The sequence below is a fragment of the Procambarus clarkii genome, chromosome 5, assembly GCF_040958095.1.
Source record: "Procambarus clarkii isolate CNS0578487 chromosome 5, FALCON_Pclarkii_2.0, whole genome shotgun sequence".
Taxonomy (NCBI): Eukaryota; Metazoa; Arthropoda; class Malacostraca; order Decapoda; family Cambaridae; genus Procambarus; species Procambarus clarkii.
In genome coordinates, this window is record NC_091154.1 from 38322027 (window position 1) to 38342552 (window position 20526).

General features: G+C 35.7%; 1 protein-coding gene and 1 non-coding gene across 4 annotated transcripts; one reads left to right on the forward strand and one right to left on the reverse strand.

The window, feature by feature from the left end:
• Positions 1-330: 330 nt before the first annotated feature.
• Positions 331-2339, forward strand: LOC123763557 (RuvB-like helicase 2 rept). Its single transcript, XR_011222125.1, has 3 exons — positions 331-492; positions 1494-1596; positions 2145-2339. It is a non-coding gene; the product is annotated as a RuvB-like helicase 2 rept (transcript).
• Positions 2111-20287, reverse strand: Snup (snurportin-1). Of its 3 annotated transcripts, XR_011222118.1 has the most exons (10): positions 20129-20287; positions 18300-18516; positions 17795-17888; positions 16828-16974; positions 16132-16320; positions 15632-15717; positions 14361-14542; positions 8303-8421; positions 6407-6569; positions 2111-6273 (listed from the first exon to the last, which is right to left on the reverse strand). XR_011222118.1 is itself a non-coding variant. In XM_069301410.1 (9 exons), exons 2-9 carry the CDS (start codon positions 18452-18454, stop codon positions 6465-6467), a joined length of 1077 nt encoding a protein of 358 aa, XP_069157511.1. In that variant the 5' UTR covers positions 18455-18516; positions 20129-20287; the 3' UTR covers positions 2111-6464. The 3 variants fall into 3 exon arrangements, 2 of the variants coding, with proteins under 2 accessions (XP_069157511.1, XP_069157519.1); XM_069301410.1 differs by having other exon boundaries at positions 2111-6569; XM_069301418.1 differs by having other exon boundaries at positions 2111-6569; positions 18300-18462; positions 20129-20283.
• Positions 20288-20526: the final 239 nt, after the last annotated feature.

The following is a 20526-nucleotide window of genomic DNA, read 5'->3' on the forward strand; positions in this document are numbered from 1 at the left end:
AATCAAGGTATTAAGCTATAAATCAGAGGTGATGAAATTCTAGACAATATAGTATATGCTAAAATCATCTAGAGTTAATGTAAAAATGTTATACGATATTGAATATAGCAGGCAAAGCACTGTCAAATATAACTTCTAAATCTAGATTAAACAGTATATAATTATAATTGATATGCTTTGGAAATAATGTACTGAAATTATACGCAAACTAAATTATAAATGTATAACAATTTATGAATATTCTTTGATATGATAGTTCTTTCTGTTAATAACATGAAATGCAAATGTCCATGAAACACTAGGAAGAAGACTGCATGTACAGATTCTTTAGTCAACTTTCTCGTGTATTTTAGATGTGAAGAAGAAGACTGCGAGATTCAAGATGATGCCTTGGTGGTTCTTACGAAAATAGGATTGGAAACATCTCTACGCTATGCTATTCAGTTGATTACGTTGGCTAATCTTGTAGCCATAAAGAGGAAGGAGAAGCAGGTACTGTACAGCATTGTATCTATCAGTTACTGAATATTAAGGAATCCTGCATGATTTAATTATGTAATCTCTGAAGTTAGAGCAGATAATAGGAGTGGTTAAAATTACAATTATTTTTTAATAAATGTACTTCAACTTGCATCGAAGTGTGATTTGCTCTCATATTAGTGATTGTAAATTTTCATAGAACTTCTTGCATTGGTTTCAGACCAACTCTTTTTAATTTCACTCATTAATATTTTATATTTATATATGGCTGTCATCCCATTCACTTGATGGGGGGGGGGAAGACACTTTCCTATGTAATTTGCCAACACTGCATTTTATTTAATTATAGCATATGGTGATGTTTCCTTTTTCTATGAGAGAAAAAAAAGGAATTGTGCATTAATGATTGAGCAGTATAGAAATGCAGTCTGAAGCATGTGGTGTTCGGATAGGACCAATAGAAAAATTCCTGGAAATGCCGAGTGTAAAAGTTTAGCCATGTTAAATAGTTCATGCTAGTTGGGGGGTGGGGTTTAGGTTTGAAGTTATGGTAGAAATGGTGGTGAGCAGACATGGTGAATGAAAACAAGTAGGAATTGAGGTAAATGGTGCATAAGTCATGGAAGCAGTTGGTAAAGGAGTGTTTTTTTTATATATACATATATAAATCATGAGCACTTGACACGCTAGTTTTATGGAGCAATAGAGTGAGTACTATTGTGGATGATTTGCTGGTGAGTGATAGTGCTAGTCTTTTGTGATGCTGTGTAGTATGATAGATATATTTTATGGGTTGGTATCACTATTGTATATCTTTATACATCTTGAACTAATTTTCCCTTACAATAATAATATATCTCCAAATGTAATCTACATTGAAAAATCCACTTGCAAGAACTGTTATCTAGCTAGGTTTCATTGAGTAAGAATTTTGACACGTGTATATACAATGAGAATGGTAAAATGGGTTTTGTTTTTGTACAAGTACTGTACTGATATTACATTCTTCTCAGATAACAATTCCGGATGTGAAGAAAGTTTACCAGCTGTTCATTGATGAGCAGCGATCACAAAAGTTTCTTAAAGAATATGAGGATGAATTTATGTTTGATGAAGGTAAGTTGCAAAATATAACCAGATTTTCATGGAGTGATGTACAAGAGGTTGAGTGACATTGCTTAAATCTGTTGGTGGTTTTTCTTTTAACACTGGCCGAACTTTTTCAGTTTCCTGTTAAAAAGCTTAGTATCAGTATCACAGCCATGAATATCAAGATAGATTTACTATCAGTATAAATTAATTTTGTTTCCTGCAGTTAAAAGAAAGTGTATCTCATGTTTTCAGAACAGCAAGATAAAACTTCTGATAATGTTATTGCCAAAAGACAATATATCTTCTTTCCAGTATGATTATGACTTGAGTTTCATGATTTCATAATGTTGACTTGATCATAGCAGTAACAAATCTCCCACCAACCCAATATTTTAATGGTTTGTGAACTTGTGACCAAAGGCCTACAGAACACTGCTTAATTAGTTATAAGTATAAAAAAAACTTATTTCATATAATAAGTAAAATAAATAATTTTAAATGAAATGTTTTATGGGGTGGTGGCAAACGAAACACACTATGTTGAAGTGACATTTATTTGGCATGCTTTTCAGGTACTGACAGTGCAATGGAAACGAGCTAATTGACAAAGAGTGAACTGAGAAAATAAATTGTACAAGTTTAAAATTGAAGCAGAAACAAGAGTACTGACAATGAAAACTGGCACATGTATCAATATCAGTTGTAGCCTGACCATCAACATTTTGGCATAGACCAAAGATTAAGAATTTCATTAAACCCACTATATATTAGCTAATTTCTTTTTCCTTTTAATGTAGTTTAATACACCTCACCCACCTAGTATAAGTCAATTAAGAACCAGCACACAAGGCCCGTTCTGATGTATGTATAGTATACTGTCAATATTTCAGATATGCTACACAAGAAAAAAAAAAGTAACTTGATCCATGTAGCATGGCACAAAAAAATTGTGGACCCCTATGTACTACAAAAATTGGTACATTTACACTTACTGTTAGTCAGAAGCAACAAGTGTGTATATTTACACCCACAAATTTTCATTAGCGGCCTCAAATTGGGTGCAGGCGGGTCGCAATTTTTTCCATGCAATAGTTTGCATGTTTAGCGTAAATTTCCCATCTGTTTTATCAGACACCAGACTTCAAGGGAAAATGTAGCAGTAGCCTTATGGTTCATGTTTGTGATGTACCCACAACCCTCTTAAGCCCCTCTTCGTCTTGCCATATTCAAGGGTTGGATGCAGCAGAACTTTGCCAGTTTGTGTGAATACTTTCACTAATAATAATGTTGCACAGCACTGCATTATCAACCAAAATTTATTCAGTGTAATGTAACTAACTGAAAATACAATACCTTTTAGAAATAAATTGGAGGTTCATCTTTAAGATTTATAGGACTAAGAAAATTTTTAATATGATTATATAAACTTTTTATACATAAAAACTATTCACTTTAAACAGAATTCAAAGCTGGAGAAGATTTTTTAAACAATTAATCCTACATAGTTTGTTTTACCTAAAAACTTTCAAGAATTTTAGATTTCTCTTCAAATACTGTACAAATTCATATCAAAATAAGGTCAAGAAAAACTTCCAATCCTAGAATTAGTATCTTTCAAAAATAGAAATTACTAATATTGGCCACATTACCCTAGATTCATCCAACAAAATAAGGCTATGGAATAAGTAGCAGCATTTTAAACCTAAAAATGATAATATATATGATGCTGCCAATTACTGTACTATATGAAGTGATTACAATTGTATTATTTGTAAGTGATAGAGACAAAATTCAGAGGCATAATACAATGTTATGTTCAGATGAAAAGATAAATAAAATATCTATTAAACCCAAGTAAATAACATTTTTGTCAACATTAGTCTTTAGAGAGAAAAATATTGAAGTCGTACGATGGATTTGAACCCACATACCTCAACGCTGCATGTTGCCTTCATGCATTGCATGAAAGTAGTACTTTAGGTGGAAATACTTTATAGCCCATCATGGTCCATTTCAGATATGCAGGTTCAATCTTGCCATATGGGGTCAGTATTTTCTTAAAATAAATCATGTAACTTGATTTCATTGTGCTTAAGCCTCATATTTTTCGATACACTTTAAAGTGCTAAACAAATGCTTAAGATTTCTCTATGAACTTATTTCTTTGGTTGCCTGCTGAGCCAAATGTGATTTTTTTTTTTTTTTTTTTAAACCATCAGTGGAAATGCTTTTTACAAGTGCCCCCGTGGCGCAGTGGTAAAACACTCGGCACTTCGGTCTGGGTTCGTATCCTGGCCAGGGAGGATCGACTAGGTGCCAATCCTTAACTGCAGCCTTTGTTCACCCAGCAGTGAATGGGTACCTGACTGTTAAACGATTTGGCGGGTCACATTCCGGGAAAAAATAAAGATTAAGGAGCTGACCGAAATGCTATGCATGCTAGTGACTTTACAAGACCGTAAGATCTCTTGTATATACTGCATATAAAAAAAATAGAAATATCAACACTCGTCCCTATGTATGTGTCGACTATTTCACTTGTGTGATAATGAGATTTAACAAGCTATCTTCTGTAGTTTCCGGGGAACAATGGCCCTGTGGCCTAGTCTCTGACCAGGCCTCCCGATTTGTCGTCTGGTCAACCGAGCTGTTGGACGCGCTATAGTTTATAATATAGCGAAAAGCAAATACGTTTTTTTGATAGAATACAGCAATTACTTTCAAAATGGAAAATATGTTGACAATAAGATGTCGATAACTAATTTCTACTTTTTGCTATTTCCATTTGAGCCTCCATCATAAAAATGGTGTACATAATAAAATGATGTACGAATGGGATTACCATGCTTCACCACCTGTTTCTGCAGATAATTTTATTATATACAACACTTAAGTAAATCCTATAATACTTAAACACTTTTATAAATAGAATTCTAACAAACTACTTGAGGTGGTGTAGTAATGCTGAATGGCACCATCATGCCTTGTCTCCCGATTATACAAATTTATTTTTTCTAAACTTGCCAGAAGGGTGAAAATAAATAGTTAATTATACAACACTTAGATAAAACCACCTGTTTCTACAGATAATTTTATAATAGTTTATACAACTCTAAGTAAAACCTATAACAATTTAAAAAATACCATAAATTGTTAATTCAGGTACAGTACTCGACTCATCGGAACCGTCTTTGCACTACTATACAAATATCTTTAAAGTGTCAAGACAAGACGATGACGCAAAGATGTTCTCCAGATATCACATGCCCACTGCAAATGTACAAAATTATAACTTATGGGTTAAGTTATCCCCCACCACAGATACCAAATTACCCAAAATGGTAGTCATTCCATAATGCAATGTACACTATATATAAAGTAATTATCAAAAGAAGGCACCAAGCCCATAAGACTACTATATACAGAACCATATGTATCACAATAGTCAAAAGTTTCTAAATATCAGTTAGGATGCAAGTACGAGTCGAGTGACGCCACGGGAATAATACTTGCCAAAACATTTTATTAAGCAGCGTGCAATTCAAATGGAACCTTGGGAAAGAATTATTTCTAATCCTAAAAATCAGGACATTCTATTTGTGGCATTATACTATAATTCCAATGTACTGTATATATGAGAGATTTGTATGTTCCGAAATGAAACTGACTTCAACATGTGGAAACTTAACCAACACAGCTCACTGTATGGTAACCATTTATGTGCATCAAAGTTGAACCATTCATTAAAGCACCGACATTATCACATGAAACAAAGAGGATACACAAATAAAAAATAAATTCTAAATTTCCATAAACAATTATGTCATTAACTATTTTTAATGATTTTGAAGTTTTACAAACATTTAGATGCATAGCAACTGCCTGTTATAAGTAGCTCCTATGAGTCAAATTTAACAATACCATAATCAAAATTTGCTGCATTACTACCCTTAGATTATTACACATGTTGTAAAATTCATCTTATTTGGTGCTTTGTTTAAATAACGAAGACCACAAAAAAAATTTATTATTATTAGTTCAGAGTATTTCAACTTTTAAATTTACAGAAAATGTTATATACCTATTTGTAAAAATAATGCAGAAAACAAAACGAAGCCTAGAGGAATAACTATGGTAGCAGAGACATTAAAAAAAAAAAAAAAGTGCTAAATTGATTTTTGACTTGTTTGTGGCCTTGACTTTCAGCCCATTAAAATATTATGAGCAATATGGGATGATGCTGAACAGATCCAGCCCACCTAAGAATTGACCAGTCATGCCTGAATTTGTGAAAGGACAAACCATTTCACATTTTATAAAGCATTTTTGCTCTTCCCAATTCCCCCCCCCCCCCCAAAAAAAAAAATACTACTCAAAGAAGCCTTTCGAAATTTAAAACGATCTAAAACGGTGAGATTATTTGAATTGCAGCAACCATATTAAATTAGCAGTGTGATCTTGACCCGTGACACAACCCTAAAATATACAAGAGCTTCTTTGAATGGTAGTAATGGTACAGTTAAAGTTTCTAGTCAATCTAGATCAAATTATCATAATGTTTGGGTTAAGCTAAATGAATGACCGCAGGTGAAGCCTAGCCATAAATGGTCGAGGGAAGAAAAGTACATTGTAGGTAACCATAGCCAAGAACCTGCATGTTATTCTGTTTTCATCATAAATATTTCGTCTCCATTCAGTAAGCTGTGGAGAAGATACATGCTATTACTGAGAAAAGAAAAGAAAAAAAATTGTATACTTGAAGGCGCTCTATATATATACATATATATAAACATTTTTTCTTCAAAAGTCAGATACTTGAGCCTGGCACACACACATCAACGCTGAACTCGCACAATTGTGCAAGTGAACGTGCCAACGCCTGCCAACTTCAGCTAGCTAGCTGATGATTCCATCTGATTTTCTAAAGCATCTTCCATTGTTATATTTTTAATTTTCTGAGTCTTATTCTTCTTATTTTTACTAGATGAAACTTCCATCTGTCAGAAAAAAAGAAATGGCTAGATAAGAAACAAGGTCAAACTATTATTCCAACTAATAAAATCTTATACCTTATTTGACGTGCTGTACTACTACTCCTGGATTTCATTAAAACTCCTCATCTCATAACATATATGTATTTGTATGTATTAAACAAAACTACAGTGCAATCTTCATTATCTAGTCCAATTATCATCTCTGGACATTAATATAACTGAAAACCAGGATAATTAAAGATAAGGAAGTTTAAGGAATCCTTCCACAAACACTGTAAACCATGTATCGTTTTCCTATTTATTTTTTCTTGACCTACATTAATAAAATTCCTAATTTTTCCCATCTTTCACTTTGTTTAGGGTGACAGTATTTTTCTAACTTTATTTAGGGTATAACAGTGGAGATCAGTTTCTGGCAGGAAATATTTTTTAACTACATCTGTCAGTTCCCAAGACTTTTTGCCCTTGAACCATAGTACAAAAAGGCCTGGCCATCAAGACATGCTCGCTGTGTACCCTACCCAAAGCCTCTGTAACTCTAAGACAGGGGATGAATAAGGGCACCCTATAACCAAAACAGAAAGGTTAAAATTAAAACCAGCCAGAAATGAGTTAGATGTGACAGAAGTAACACTTGACAACTGTACTCCCCTGCATTTAGGCAATGTAGTGACCAACTACTGACCTGAAGGTGCCCAGCATTCACCTCCCGGCAGAGGTGGAAACAAATGGGTGGTCTCTTTCACCCTGATGCCCCTGTTCACCTAGCAATAAATAGGTACCTGGTAGTTAAGACAGCTGTTACGTGCTGCTTCCTGGGGATGTCTAACAAAAAGGAAGCCTGGCGAGGACCGGGTTACGGGAACGACAAGCCCCGAAATCCTCTTAAGATAACCTCAAGATAGCATAATCACCCACATTCTGGGACAAATTCCAAAAGTGCATGAATGTAGAAGTAAACTCAAATGATGAATAACCACTATTGAAGTCCTATATGAACCTGACAATTCTGGAGAACAGGTCAGTTCTCCCATTGAGACACATCCAGCAACTATGTATACATAATGAGAAGTGTTTAATAATGGCATAAAACACAAGTCACTTGGTATGTGCATTGGTCTTATCAGCCAACCTGCAGTACATATTGGACAGCCAAGAAGAATGTGAGGTGGGTAGAGTTAGGGAACCCGTTTTCATGTTGGAGTTGTCACCTGGCAAGAGTTGGAGGGCAGCAGGTGGGAAGGCAATTAGTGATTAGTGAGAGCACTGTTTATTGATCCCTGTGAATGGCAAGCAGTGCTTGGAAGTGCATTTAATGTAATGGAATGTATATGAAGAACCCTTACAGATCAACCTAGGCTGGAATGAGTCTCCTGTATTTTCCCTTGCATCTGTATGACTCGACAGGGACACATGTATTATGGTTACTTATCCTGACTGTGTGTCCATGGGAACATTTGGTCCATGAAAAGGAAACAATTGTGTATTGCTCAGAAAACACTGATTACCATGTTGCATGCATCCTGTATATACAGTGTACTGTACTGTACATCATTTCTATTGACTCCACATCATGTATTAATTCTCATTCAGAATGGATGGATGACACATACTGTATAATGTCCCAACTGGTTTGCCGAATCGAGCTGAAAAAGCCTTAGTACTGTACATCTTATTGTCCTATTACAATGCCGACTGATTTTCATGCAAAAATATTATTTAATGATCTATCATACCTTTTCGCTTCTTTCCTTTTCTTTTTCTTCTTTTTTATCTTTACTATATTGGATATGTTTAGGAAGGCTGATGTACTTCGCAGGCCTTTCCGACAGGACATGGTCTCCTACTGGTACACCTGATGAAATAATGTATGTTACACAAATAATATCCAAAAAAAGAGAACGGACATCCTACATGACCCACACTAATATTTAATACAAGCAACTCTTCTTTTGAAAGCATATGTAAAGCCAAACCTGTACATATCAAACTAAAAAAAAAGTAAATAGGAAAAATATGGTTACATTCCAGAGCCCACCAAGGGAGGAGCTCATACCCTGGGGCCAGGTTCACGAAGCAGTTACGAAAGTACTTACGAACATGTACATCTTTCCTCAATCTTTGATGGCTTTGGTTACATTTATTAAACAGTTTACAAGCATGAAAACTTCCCAATCGACTGTTGTTAGCGTTATAAACGGCCTCCTGGTACTTCGGAGCTTATCAACTGTTAAATAATTGAAAACAAAGCCGCCAAAGATTGAGAAAAGATGTACAGGTTCGTAAGTACTTTCGTAACTGCTTCGTGAACCTGGCCCCAGGGTATGAGCTCAACAACACAGAAATCATCGATAGATACAGCGATAGCAGGCGGCTTGACGTTTGCGAGGCACTACACATCAAGAAGTCAACACCAGCAATCAACAGCCAATTATTGCACAACTATATTCTACCCACCTCAAGACTCCGCTCCAATATAGAAGCATCAAGAAATATGGACCAATAGGCTTTCTACAAACACTTCTATTCAATACCCATTGTTTCTGTTCTGTCTTGTGTTGATACTTTTAATACCCTATTAATATCCCCTCTTGTTCTGTCTTGTGTTAATGCCACATCACCCCTCCCACCTCACTCAAATGTAGATATAAAATCAGAGATACGTAAGTTCTAATCAGTTGTGTATTTGTGAAGTCTTTGAAAATGTAATAAGTTTTACGAAACGCGCCCGTGTCGCGTCAGACTAGAAATAAAAATGAATTTTGGAGAAGTGATTTTTTATTTACCTCCAACAGTGAAGCGTAATGTACGAAAGATTGAGAAAATTCGTGTTAGAATTATTAATCTTACTTTTTCGGTCATATTTAATAATATATGTCTACAGGAAAGACTGCTACCAAAATATACTAATATATATATATATATATATATGTCGTACCTAGTAGCCAGAACTCACTTCTCAGCCTACTATTCAAGGCCCGATTTGCCTAATAAGCCAAGTTTTCCTGAATTAATATATTTACTATAATTTTTTTCTTATGAAATGATAAAGCAACCCTTTTCTCTATGTATGAGGTCAATTTTTTTTATTGGAGTTAAAATTAACGTAGATATATGACCGAACCTAACCAACTCTACCTAACCTAACCTAACCTATATTTATAGGTAAGGTTAGGTTAGGTAGCCAAAAAAAGCTAGGTTAGGTTAGGTAGGTTAGGTAGACGAAAAAACATTAATTCATGAAAACTTGGCTTATTAGGCAAATCGGGCCTTGGATAGTAGGCTGAGAAGTGCGTTCTGGCTATTAGGTACGACATATATATATATATATATATATATATATATATATATATATATATATATATATATATATATATATATATATATATATATATATATATATATATATATATATATATATATATATATATATATATATATATATATATATATATATATATATATATATATATATATATATATATATATATATATATATATATATATATATATATATATATATATATATATATATATATATATATATATATATATATATATATATATATATATATATATATATATATATATATATATATATATATATATATATATATATATATATATATATATATATATATATATATATATATATATATATATATATATATATATATATATATATATATATATATATATATATATATATATATATATATATATATATATATATATATATATATATATATATATATATATATATATATATATATATATATATATATATATATATATGTCGTACCTAATAGCCAGAACGCACTTCTCAGCCTACTATTCAAGGCCCGATTTGCCTAATAAGCCAAGTTTTCATGAATTAATATTTTTTCGTCTACCTAACCTACCTAACCTAACCTAACCTAGCTTTTTTTGGCTACCTAACCTAACCTTACCTATAAATATAGGTTAGGTTAGGTTAGGTAGGGTTGGTTAGGTTCGGTCATATATCTACGTTAATTTTAACTCCAATAAAAAAAAATTGACCTCATACATAATGAAATGGGTAGCTTTAACATTTCATAAGAACAAAATTAGAGAAAATATATTAATTCAGGAAAACTTGGCTTATTAGGCAAATCGGGCCTTGTATAGTAGGCCGAGAAGTGCGTTCTGGCTATTAGGTACGACATATATATATATATATATATATATATATATATATATATATATATATATATATATTATATATATATATTATATATATATATATTATATATATATATATTATATATATATATATTATATATATATATATATTATATATATATATATATTATATAAGCATACGATATGTATACGATATGCCTATATATATAGGCATACGAAAGGCAACTGAGGTAGCACTTCCAGCATTCTTATCCTCATGTACAGCAGCCAACGAATTGGTAGGGCAGATCCTACCAGAGCGTATGAGAGAGACAGCGGGAACTCATGATCAAACGTTCATCGAAGCAGCCAGACAATGGGACACCATTGCACACCCTCAACCCCGACCACAAGTCCCAAAAGACCACAAGCAGGCCCACTGGGATAGCCCCATAATGGAAAAGACTGTCACAGCAATGATTGACAACGCTGATGCTGAAAACAAAGCCCGCCTCCTAGCGGTAACAGCACCCCACGCCGGGGATTTTTTATTTGCTGTGCCCAATGCAGCCCTGGGAACTCGCCTCAGTCATGATGCTCTCCGCATTGGAGTTGCCCTTCGCCTTGCCGCCCCCATCCTCACCGAACATAGGTGCATCTGCGGAACTGCGATGGCAGACCAATATGGTCGTCATGGTCTGGTATGTCGTAAATCACAGGGTAAAATTGCAAGACATGAAGAAGTCAACGACATCATCAAGAGGAGCCTCGCCACAGCCCGCTGCCCGGCACAAAGAGAACCACACTTATCCAGACCTAACGACCCTCAGAAGCGCCCTGATGGGGTCACCTTGCTACCTTGGAAGGATGGTAAGCAAGTGGTATGGGACTACACGTGCGCTGCCACACTGGCCAGTACCTACCTCCACTACAGCACACGTGAAAGCGGTGGTGCTGCCTCTTTCAGGGAATCGCAGAAAATTATTAAATACAGAGGTCTAGCACACTGCTACAGCTTTGTTCCGATCGGCTCGGAGACCCTCGGTTCGTGGGGAAAATGTGCATTGAAGTTCCTGAAGGAATTGGGGGACAAATTGATCAGCGCTACAAAAGACCAGAGAGCAAAAAGTTTCTTGTTCCAGCGCCTCAGTGTTGCGATTCAAAGGGGAAATGCCTGTTGCGTCTTGGGCACTAGTCCAACTTCAGAGGAATTCGAAGAAGTGTTTGACTTGCAACAATGATCGAACCCGTCTGTGACATTCATCAATGTTTCCCATTGTTGTGTTCTTCAAGAGATCCATAACCTTTAAGCACCTTTTTGCATTATTATTTTTGTATCAACCCATGTATATCTTGTAACCATCAAATGCATAATAAAGCACAAAAAATATTCAAGGAAGGGGGTGGTAGGAGAAAAGCACACAGAAACTGTATTGGAGGGGATCTAAACATTCCCTCTAATGCGTTATGCGTGGTTTCCTCCGAGGCTATGGGTCCCCCTTCTTCCAGCTAGAGGTGGTACTCCCTTCCTATATTATATATATATATATATTATATATATATATATATTATATATATATATATATATATTATATATATTATATATATATTATATATATTATATATATATTATATATATATATATATATATATATATATATATATATATATATATATATATATATATATATATATATATATATATATATATATATATTTCATTGAATATGACCGCATATTCTGTATTTATTATTTTCTGGTTTAGGGCTTCTATCCCTCTAACTATTTTCTTAGCATCAGGGCTTAATTGGAATAGGAGTTCTCCAAAACTCATTTCCGTACTTTTAAGGTGAAGAAAAGAAGTGATTTACTATAGAGTGTATTACACTTATTTGTATAATTTGCACGACGTTTCGAACCTCCATGGTTCATTCTCAAGTGAACAATCTTACAATACTAGTTGATTTTATACCCGCATTAGGTCAGGTGATAATACAATGAAGGTGAAAAACATGGGGGGATACATAAGGGATAAACATAGGGGCTGCAGAAGGCTTATTGGCCCATACGAGGCATCTCCTATCTAAACACAAAGATTAATCCAGTGTAATTGGCCTGTTATGTTGGACATTGTCTTCTGTGTTGGCATCGATATGTTCTTGTCTTGTCCTTACTCTCATGGTGGGTAGAGTAAATAGTTCCGTGATTTGGGTGTTCATTGTAGGTCGCTCTATTCTTATGTGAATTGCCTCAAGAATTTGTAATCTTCTTGAATCTTGGGTTTTGTCTATTATGCAAGTATTCTTGTTCAACATTTCTCTTGTTAGAGTAATGTCATGGGCTTGTCTCATGTGATTCCTAGGGGCACCAGATTGAAGATGGCATGTCAAACGCCTCGTCAGCTTGGTCGACGTCATACCTATGTACTTACATTGAAGGTTACATCCTTCGTGGGGGCAAGTGTACATGTATACAACGCTTGACTGCTGTAGAGGGTTCTCCGTCGGCTTCGGGCTGTTTTTGATAAGGAGTTCGGAAGTCTTCTTGGTTTTGTAGAATATTATCAGGGTAATATTCTACAAAACCAAGAAGACTTCCGAACTCCTTATCAAAAACAGCCCGAAGCCGATGGAGAACCCTCTACAGCAGTCAAGCGTTGTATACATGTACACTTGCCCCCACGAAGGATGTAACCTTCAATGTAAGTACATAGGTATGACGTCGACCAAGCTGACGAGGCGTTTGACATGCCATCTTCAATCTGGTGCCCCTAGGAATCACATGAGACAAGCCCATGACATTACTCTAACAAGAGAAATGTTGAACAAGAATACTTGCATAATAGACAAAACCCAAGATTCAAGAAGATTACAAATTCTTGAGGCAATTCACATAAGAATAGAGCGACCTACAATGAACACCCAAATCACGGAACTATTTACTCTACCCACCATGAGAGTAAGGACAAGACAAGAACATATCGATGCCAACACAGAAGACAATGTCCAACATAACAGGCCAATTACACTGGATTAATCTTTGTGTTTAGATAGGAGATGCCTCGTATGGGCCAATAAGCCTTCTGCAGCCCCTATGTTTATCCCTATGTATCCCTCCATGTTTTTCACCTTCATTGTATTATCACCTGACCTAATGCGGGTATAAAATCAACTAGTATTGTAAGATTGTTCACTTGAGAATGAACAATGGAGGTTCGAAACGTCGTGCAAATTATACAAATAAGTGTAATACACTCTATAGTAAATCACTTCTTTTCTTCACCTTAAAAGTACGAAAATGAGTTTTGGAGAACTCCTATTCCAATTAAGCCCTGATGCTAAGAAAATAGTTAGAGGGATAGAAGCCCTAAACCAGAAAATAATAAATACAGAATATGCGGTCATATTCAATGAAACATGTTTGAAAGAAAACCTGCTGCCAGTATACACCAATATAAAAATAAATAAATATATATATATATATATATATATATATATATATATATATATATATATATATATATATATATATATATATATATATATATATATATATATATATATATATATATATATATTATATTATATTATAAACAAAATTACAAAGATTTTGTAACTTCTTATAACACAATTATATTGTATAATTACTTACCTAAAATTTCTGGGAACATATATCCTTTTAGCCAGCCAACTAGAGGAGTTGGGCCATGAGTATAATGGCTCTCTTTGTGATAAAACAGAACCCCATCAAGTGGCACAGTAAACGGCAAAGCTTCACTAAGTAACATTCCCAAGGTTTCAGGCAAACAATTATAGAATGGCACCCATTCAAATCTGAAAATAGAAATAATCAAATAGTGGGTAGGCACAATGAAATCACAAGAACATGATGTATCTATCCATCAAGAAATATCGAGGCTGTACAATGGGATTGAACCCACGCACCTGGACTCCCTAGGTGTAAACACCAAACCTTCCCCCTCAATTAATACACCTCATTTTGTATGCTATGGTACCCAATGTACAAAATAAAGAGCACTATTAAAAGATACAGCTCTCAAAATCCACATTTTCTATGCAGAGGTTGATTTAGGTTCAGTGGGGTGACTTGGGTTTGTGTGTTTTAGTACTTCTTATTTTGTAGCATGTGGTAAATCAAGTGAACATCTGTTGCATGCGAGCACGCCCACATAAATATGCCAAAGCTACAAGATAGAAGAAAAAGAGGCGATATGATCACCACATAAAATAATAACGGAAATTGAGCAAGTTGACAAAGATAAATTCCTGAAACCGGCAACCTTAAGAAAAAGAGGTCATAAATTCAAGCTAAGGAAACCGGTGCTAAAAAAATATTAGAAAGTTTCTTTTGCAAATAGAGTGGTAGACAGTTGGAACAAGTTAGGCGAGAAAGTAGTGGAGGCCAAAACCGTCAGCAGTTTCAAAGCGTTATACGACAACGAGTATTGGGAAGACTGGACACCACGAGCGTAGCTCTCATCTTGTAACTACACTTAGGTAACTACACACTACCAAATGAACCATGATTAAGTCGATAGTGTCTTGTGTGCCTAGAGTCCAGGTTCAATCTTATTGCAAGGCCTCAATATTTTATCAAGCAGCAAATATATTTGAAAGCACAAGGCAAGATGAGAGATCATTCATATGCTCTTATGCTATACTTGTATGCCATATGAATGAAAGCTTTGAGGCACATTATGTACAAGAGAAATTTATGGATGCAGCACTACCCATGTCAAAATTTTAATCCATTAAAAATAAAATATTTCAGCATCAGAAATGAAAGGAGATTAAGAATATCAAGGTAATTTCAATCCACAATGTCCAAATGGCTGTTAAACTAATACATTTAAATAATATAAACAGATCTCACATTTCTCAAAGACAACAAATGCAACCTACCTAAATGGATTAAGTTTGGATACATGTAAGACTTCTGGTGCTTCTTCCAACAGTCTAGTTTTCAGCCACTCAAATCTAAACTGCGTCTGGAAAATGTACATTATAAAATTCATTATTATCAATAATATTGTGCAACACAATTAAGTTCTTTTTTCATTACAGGTGTAAATGCCTGTAAAATATTTATGTAAATTCCTTATATATTCTAAAGAATCCAGTGTATATTACGATCCATATGCAAAATTACATTTTTATGTTATGTCCTCATATGTGCTGATACTATACAATGTGTATATATTAATAATATACAGGGGATTCTCACTAATACAGATTAGCTGGAACTTGAGCCCTTCCACTGTGATGGGCTTAGGTTTTAAGGCAATTATCACAAAGCACCATGGGCAAAGAGATATATATATTATATATAGATAGATACCGACAATTTTAAATCTAGCAGAAACGTTCATGGCCCATTTCTAATTGTATTTCTGACTGCTTACCTCACACCCCATCACAGACTGGTTAAGCCACACTATGAGGTCTATGACATAGTATGTCTTGTTAGTTTCAGACCATATGCAGTCTAGTAAAGCATAACCTTTAAAATTTGTTTGGCGGTTACCACCCGGCAGTAGAGAAGGAAACTGGCCCACCATGGTGCCAGACTTGGCATATGCACGTGTCCTGCCCTGGAGGTGGAAAATGATTCAACTCTCAGTAATATGCTTCAACATAAATTCATGGAATAATTAGACAATCACAATAATTCTCATTAATAAAAAGTAACTAGATTTTCTTAACAGTATTTTAATATTTATAAACATCTACTGTGATAATTACTAAAAAAAAAATGTAATTTTAATTATATCCTAAACTAACTTAGCAACATGACAACCTAAATATGCAGATTATTCCTCAATACTGTACTGCCAAAGATGTGTAAAACTAGGTCGAACAAAGATAGAAATTTATGTAGTCAATATTATTCAAGACGAATTAATTTTGAAAGAAATATTTGAAAATACCCCTTGTTTACAATATCACTCTGGCTATTAGGCAAAATGGTCCTTTCTTACAAAGATTATTAGTACAGTCTTGGCTATTAGGTATGACATATATACATACAGTACTGTATATACAAATAAATATACAGTATACAATAAAAAATTGCTTTGATAATTCTCTTGAAAGCTTACCTTGGCAGATACAACAAGAGTTCTTTTTCCCACTGGACATGGCACAGCGAGAAAAGATGTAGCAAAATCTTCTGGCACATCCACCAACCACTCGCTTAACATTAGGAAATTACGATATTTTTTCGGACGAGAATAACATATTCGAATCTGTTGATACAAAACATAAAAAAATTAACTGAAGTTATATATTAATATTTGTCACTATAACATACACTGTACTGTTCTCAAAATCCCAATGTATGTAAATGTCATCTCTGATATATGCCAGGGTGGAGGGGTGTTGTAAGTGGGGAGTTATGTGAATGCCTAAAAGAGTGCACTCATATGTGTAATTGGTTAAAGGCTAAGTACTGCTTACTTGGAAAATAAAAACTTAAAGAGTGCTGCAAGAATTCCTTAAACAAATATATGGTGCTGTAATATTCCACAAGCCAGCCAAAGAACCTATACCTGATACAGTAATCAACGTTGTGATAATGCCATACTGTGACCTTGAAATGAATAAAATTTAATTTTTAATGAAAACAATGCTTGCTTAGCTTCAAAACATGCACAATACAAAGGTTCTACCTCAATTAGAAACAGAGTTATGACATTTTGTTGTACTTATAAGCAAAAACTTTATTTTCACATTGTCAACACTGCTGTATGAGTATCTGGAGCATATCTGGAGAGGGTTTCAGTCATTCTTCTACTCTCCAAGCTCGGCCTGGGGCCAGGCTTGACCTCACTGTGTACCATACTGTGAGCTAAAATGTTACATATGCAAGTTACTTCATGTACTCTACCATCCTAACAAATTTTGTTAAAATCTGAGATAGTCGGGGTTGTAGAATCCATTTTTCTGTGATGATTTGGCATGGAATGACCCATCAATGGCTATTTTTTTCTAGGGTAGTTGGAAAAAACTCTACACAATAAATAAAAATGTTAATTAATTAAGTAAAAAGCATTCTGTAACTATTACCTCTTCAAGATCCATATTTTCATCAGAGAAGTCAGACGATTCAGCTGATTCTTCTTCTACACTACGCAAATGCATCAGCAAGTCATACCGAGCCCTGAAAAAGTGATGTTTAAGTAGATTAATGTAAAATTTAAATTATTAGAAGAAAGTTTATTATTATCACCTTACCGTCTGAAATTTAGAAGTTTATAGTTGGAGAAGCACATTACAGTACAGTACCTGTACAGGATATAAAAATGTTGGCGACAAAGTTTGGAGATTGAAGATGAAAGTGCTAGAAAATAGGATACAGCAACAAGCTTGTGGTCAGACGCTCTTAAAATACAGAGTAAATATAGCAAATATCAGAAGAAAGGAAAAAAAAAGGGCTCATAAGTGTGAAAAAAATGGCCACTACTGACACTACCAGTATTGAATTTATGCTGGCACGACAACCACAACATTACTGTACTACAAACAATAGACCAAACATAAATTTACGTAACTAAAACCTACTAACACTTACTCTTTCCTCGCTTCCAGCACACTTTTTCTGCGTTCATGCTGTGACGAGCCTGTATTTTTGGCTTTATACAGGGAAAAGTGCGGATGTTCAGCATGTGGGTTGTTAGGGTGAGCTGTTACAGCCACCCCACTCAAACTAGACAACAAATCCTCCATTGGGTTATCTACAAGATAAAGACTTTACTATGTTTATTATTTTCTTGTGGTGCTTGCAGAATCTGAAAAATACAAATTATGAGTGTGAAAACAGTACAGTAATTACCCTCTTAATCTTATTTCTTATATATTTCTATTGAATTATATTATCCAATCTGCCAACAATAAACTGCTGTCTTTATGTAACAACTGTATTAAACAATCAACAATAGCAAGCCAGTTATAACATGTATTGTCAGACTCATAAATCAATAGGACAAATATTTTTACTAGTACAACAACAAAACACAAAATATAATCTTAATCATGTAAGTAAACCCAGATCATAAAAATGCCACCCAGGACCTAAAGTCACTGTTACAAGTCAATGACAAAAACATTCATTGTCAAGCCAAAACCAAAAACCAACTTCCCTTTTCATCCTCTCTGATGATACCGAGCGTAACTTACTGCAATAGCCAATGCACGACTTATCAACACAAACACCAAAAACCAGGACACTTGCCATATGCAAGCTCGGTCATCGCATATGTCTCTCACACCCAAGACAGGCCTTCCTGAAGCCGCAAATCACATTTGGACCATCAAGGCAAATGATGGGGGAGAGGAACCTTCGACAAGTCGCTGGCTTCTTGTCCCTCATCGAGGCCACTAGCGTCAGTGGTTCTCGGGTAAACTCAGGCAAGATGGTTTGTCAACATTTTTCAAAACCTACCTCATAACCCAACCTACCCTGTGGCTATTACAGCCTAACGTAATACTATATACAGGTACTGCATATGGTTTATTATTAGAAAATGTATTGTCAAAATGAGTATGTATGAATTTGACTTTACTGTAATCCCTGTCGAGAACCTCTGTCATCCATCAGAACTAGATGTGGCTGGCCAGCCACATTTTTCAACACCCCCCTCCCACGTGAGCCAGACCATCCAACACACCTCCCATGTGAATCAGACCATCCACCACACCTCCCACACGAGCCAGACCATCCACCACACCTCCCACACGAGCCAGACCATCCACCACACCTCCCACACGAGCCAGACCATCCACCACACCTCCCACACTAGCCAGACCATCCACCACACCTCCCACACGAGCCAGACCATCCAACACACCTCCCATGTGAATCAGACCATCCACCACACCTCCCACACGAGCCAGACCATCCACCACACCTCCCACACGAGCCAGACCATCCACCACACCTCCCACACTAGCCAGACCATCCACCACACCTCCCACACTAGCCAGACCATCCACCACACCTCCCACACTAGCCAGACCATCCACCACACCTCCCACACGAGCCAGACCATCCACCACACCTCCCACACGAGCCAGACCATCCACCACACCTCCCACACGAGCCAGACCATCCACCACACCTCCCACACGAGCCAGACCATCCACCACACCTCCCACACGAGCCAGACCATCCACCACACCACCCACACGAGCCAGACCATCCACCACACCTCCCACACGAGCCAGACCATCCACTACACCTCCCACACGAGCCAGACCATCCACCACACCTCCCACACGAGCCAGACCATCCACCACACCTCCCACACGAGCCAGACCATCCACCACACCTCCCACACGAGCCACACCACCACACACAGCTCACAGCAACAAGCCCGATTTCCAAACTAACTGAACCTGTACCTGACGAGAGCTGCCTGTGAACGTTTGTTTGCAACTGGGTGAAGTGGGAGATGGTGAGGGGAGCTGGGAGGGGAGTAGGAGATAGATATAGGGGAGGGGTGAACGGGAGGGGTGACCAAGGGGAGAATAACGGTCAGTTGGTACACAAGACGGATCGCACACAATTTATTAATTTTTTTTTTTACCATTTCAACCACAAAATTCGTACGTGCAATATATACCAATTATTGATTACTATTAAAACCACAGTATAATGATATTAATCGTTACAATTTTACACGTGTATATGTATTTACAGGAGGATTTTTTTTGTTTTTTTTTTGGGGGGGAGGGTTTCTTTATACCAAATTGCAAGTGAACGAACTGGTTTATTTGTGTACCGAATTAATAGTATCAAA

Excerpts from the sequence above, each read along its gene's own strand:
- Snup (XM_069301410.1), bottom strand. The coding sequence starts at position 18,454 with ATGGAGGATTTGTTGTCTAGTTTGAGTGGGGTGGCTGTAACAGCTCAC. Across the intron at positions 17,889-18,299 it reads GTGCTGGAAGCGAGGAAAGA|GGCTCGGTATGACTTGCTGA; the intron begins GTAAGTGTTAGT and ends TCACTTTTTCAG. Across the intron at positions 6,570-8,302 it reads AAAAGGAAAGAAGCGAAAAG|ATGGAAGTTTCATCTAGTAA; the intron begins GTATGATAGATC and ends TTTTTCTGACAG.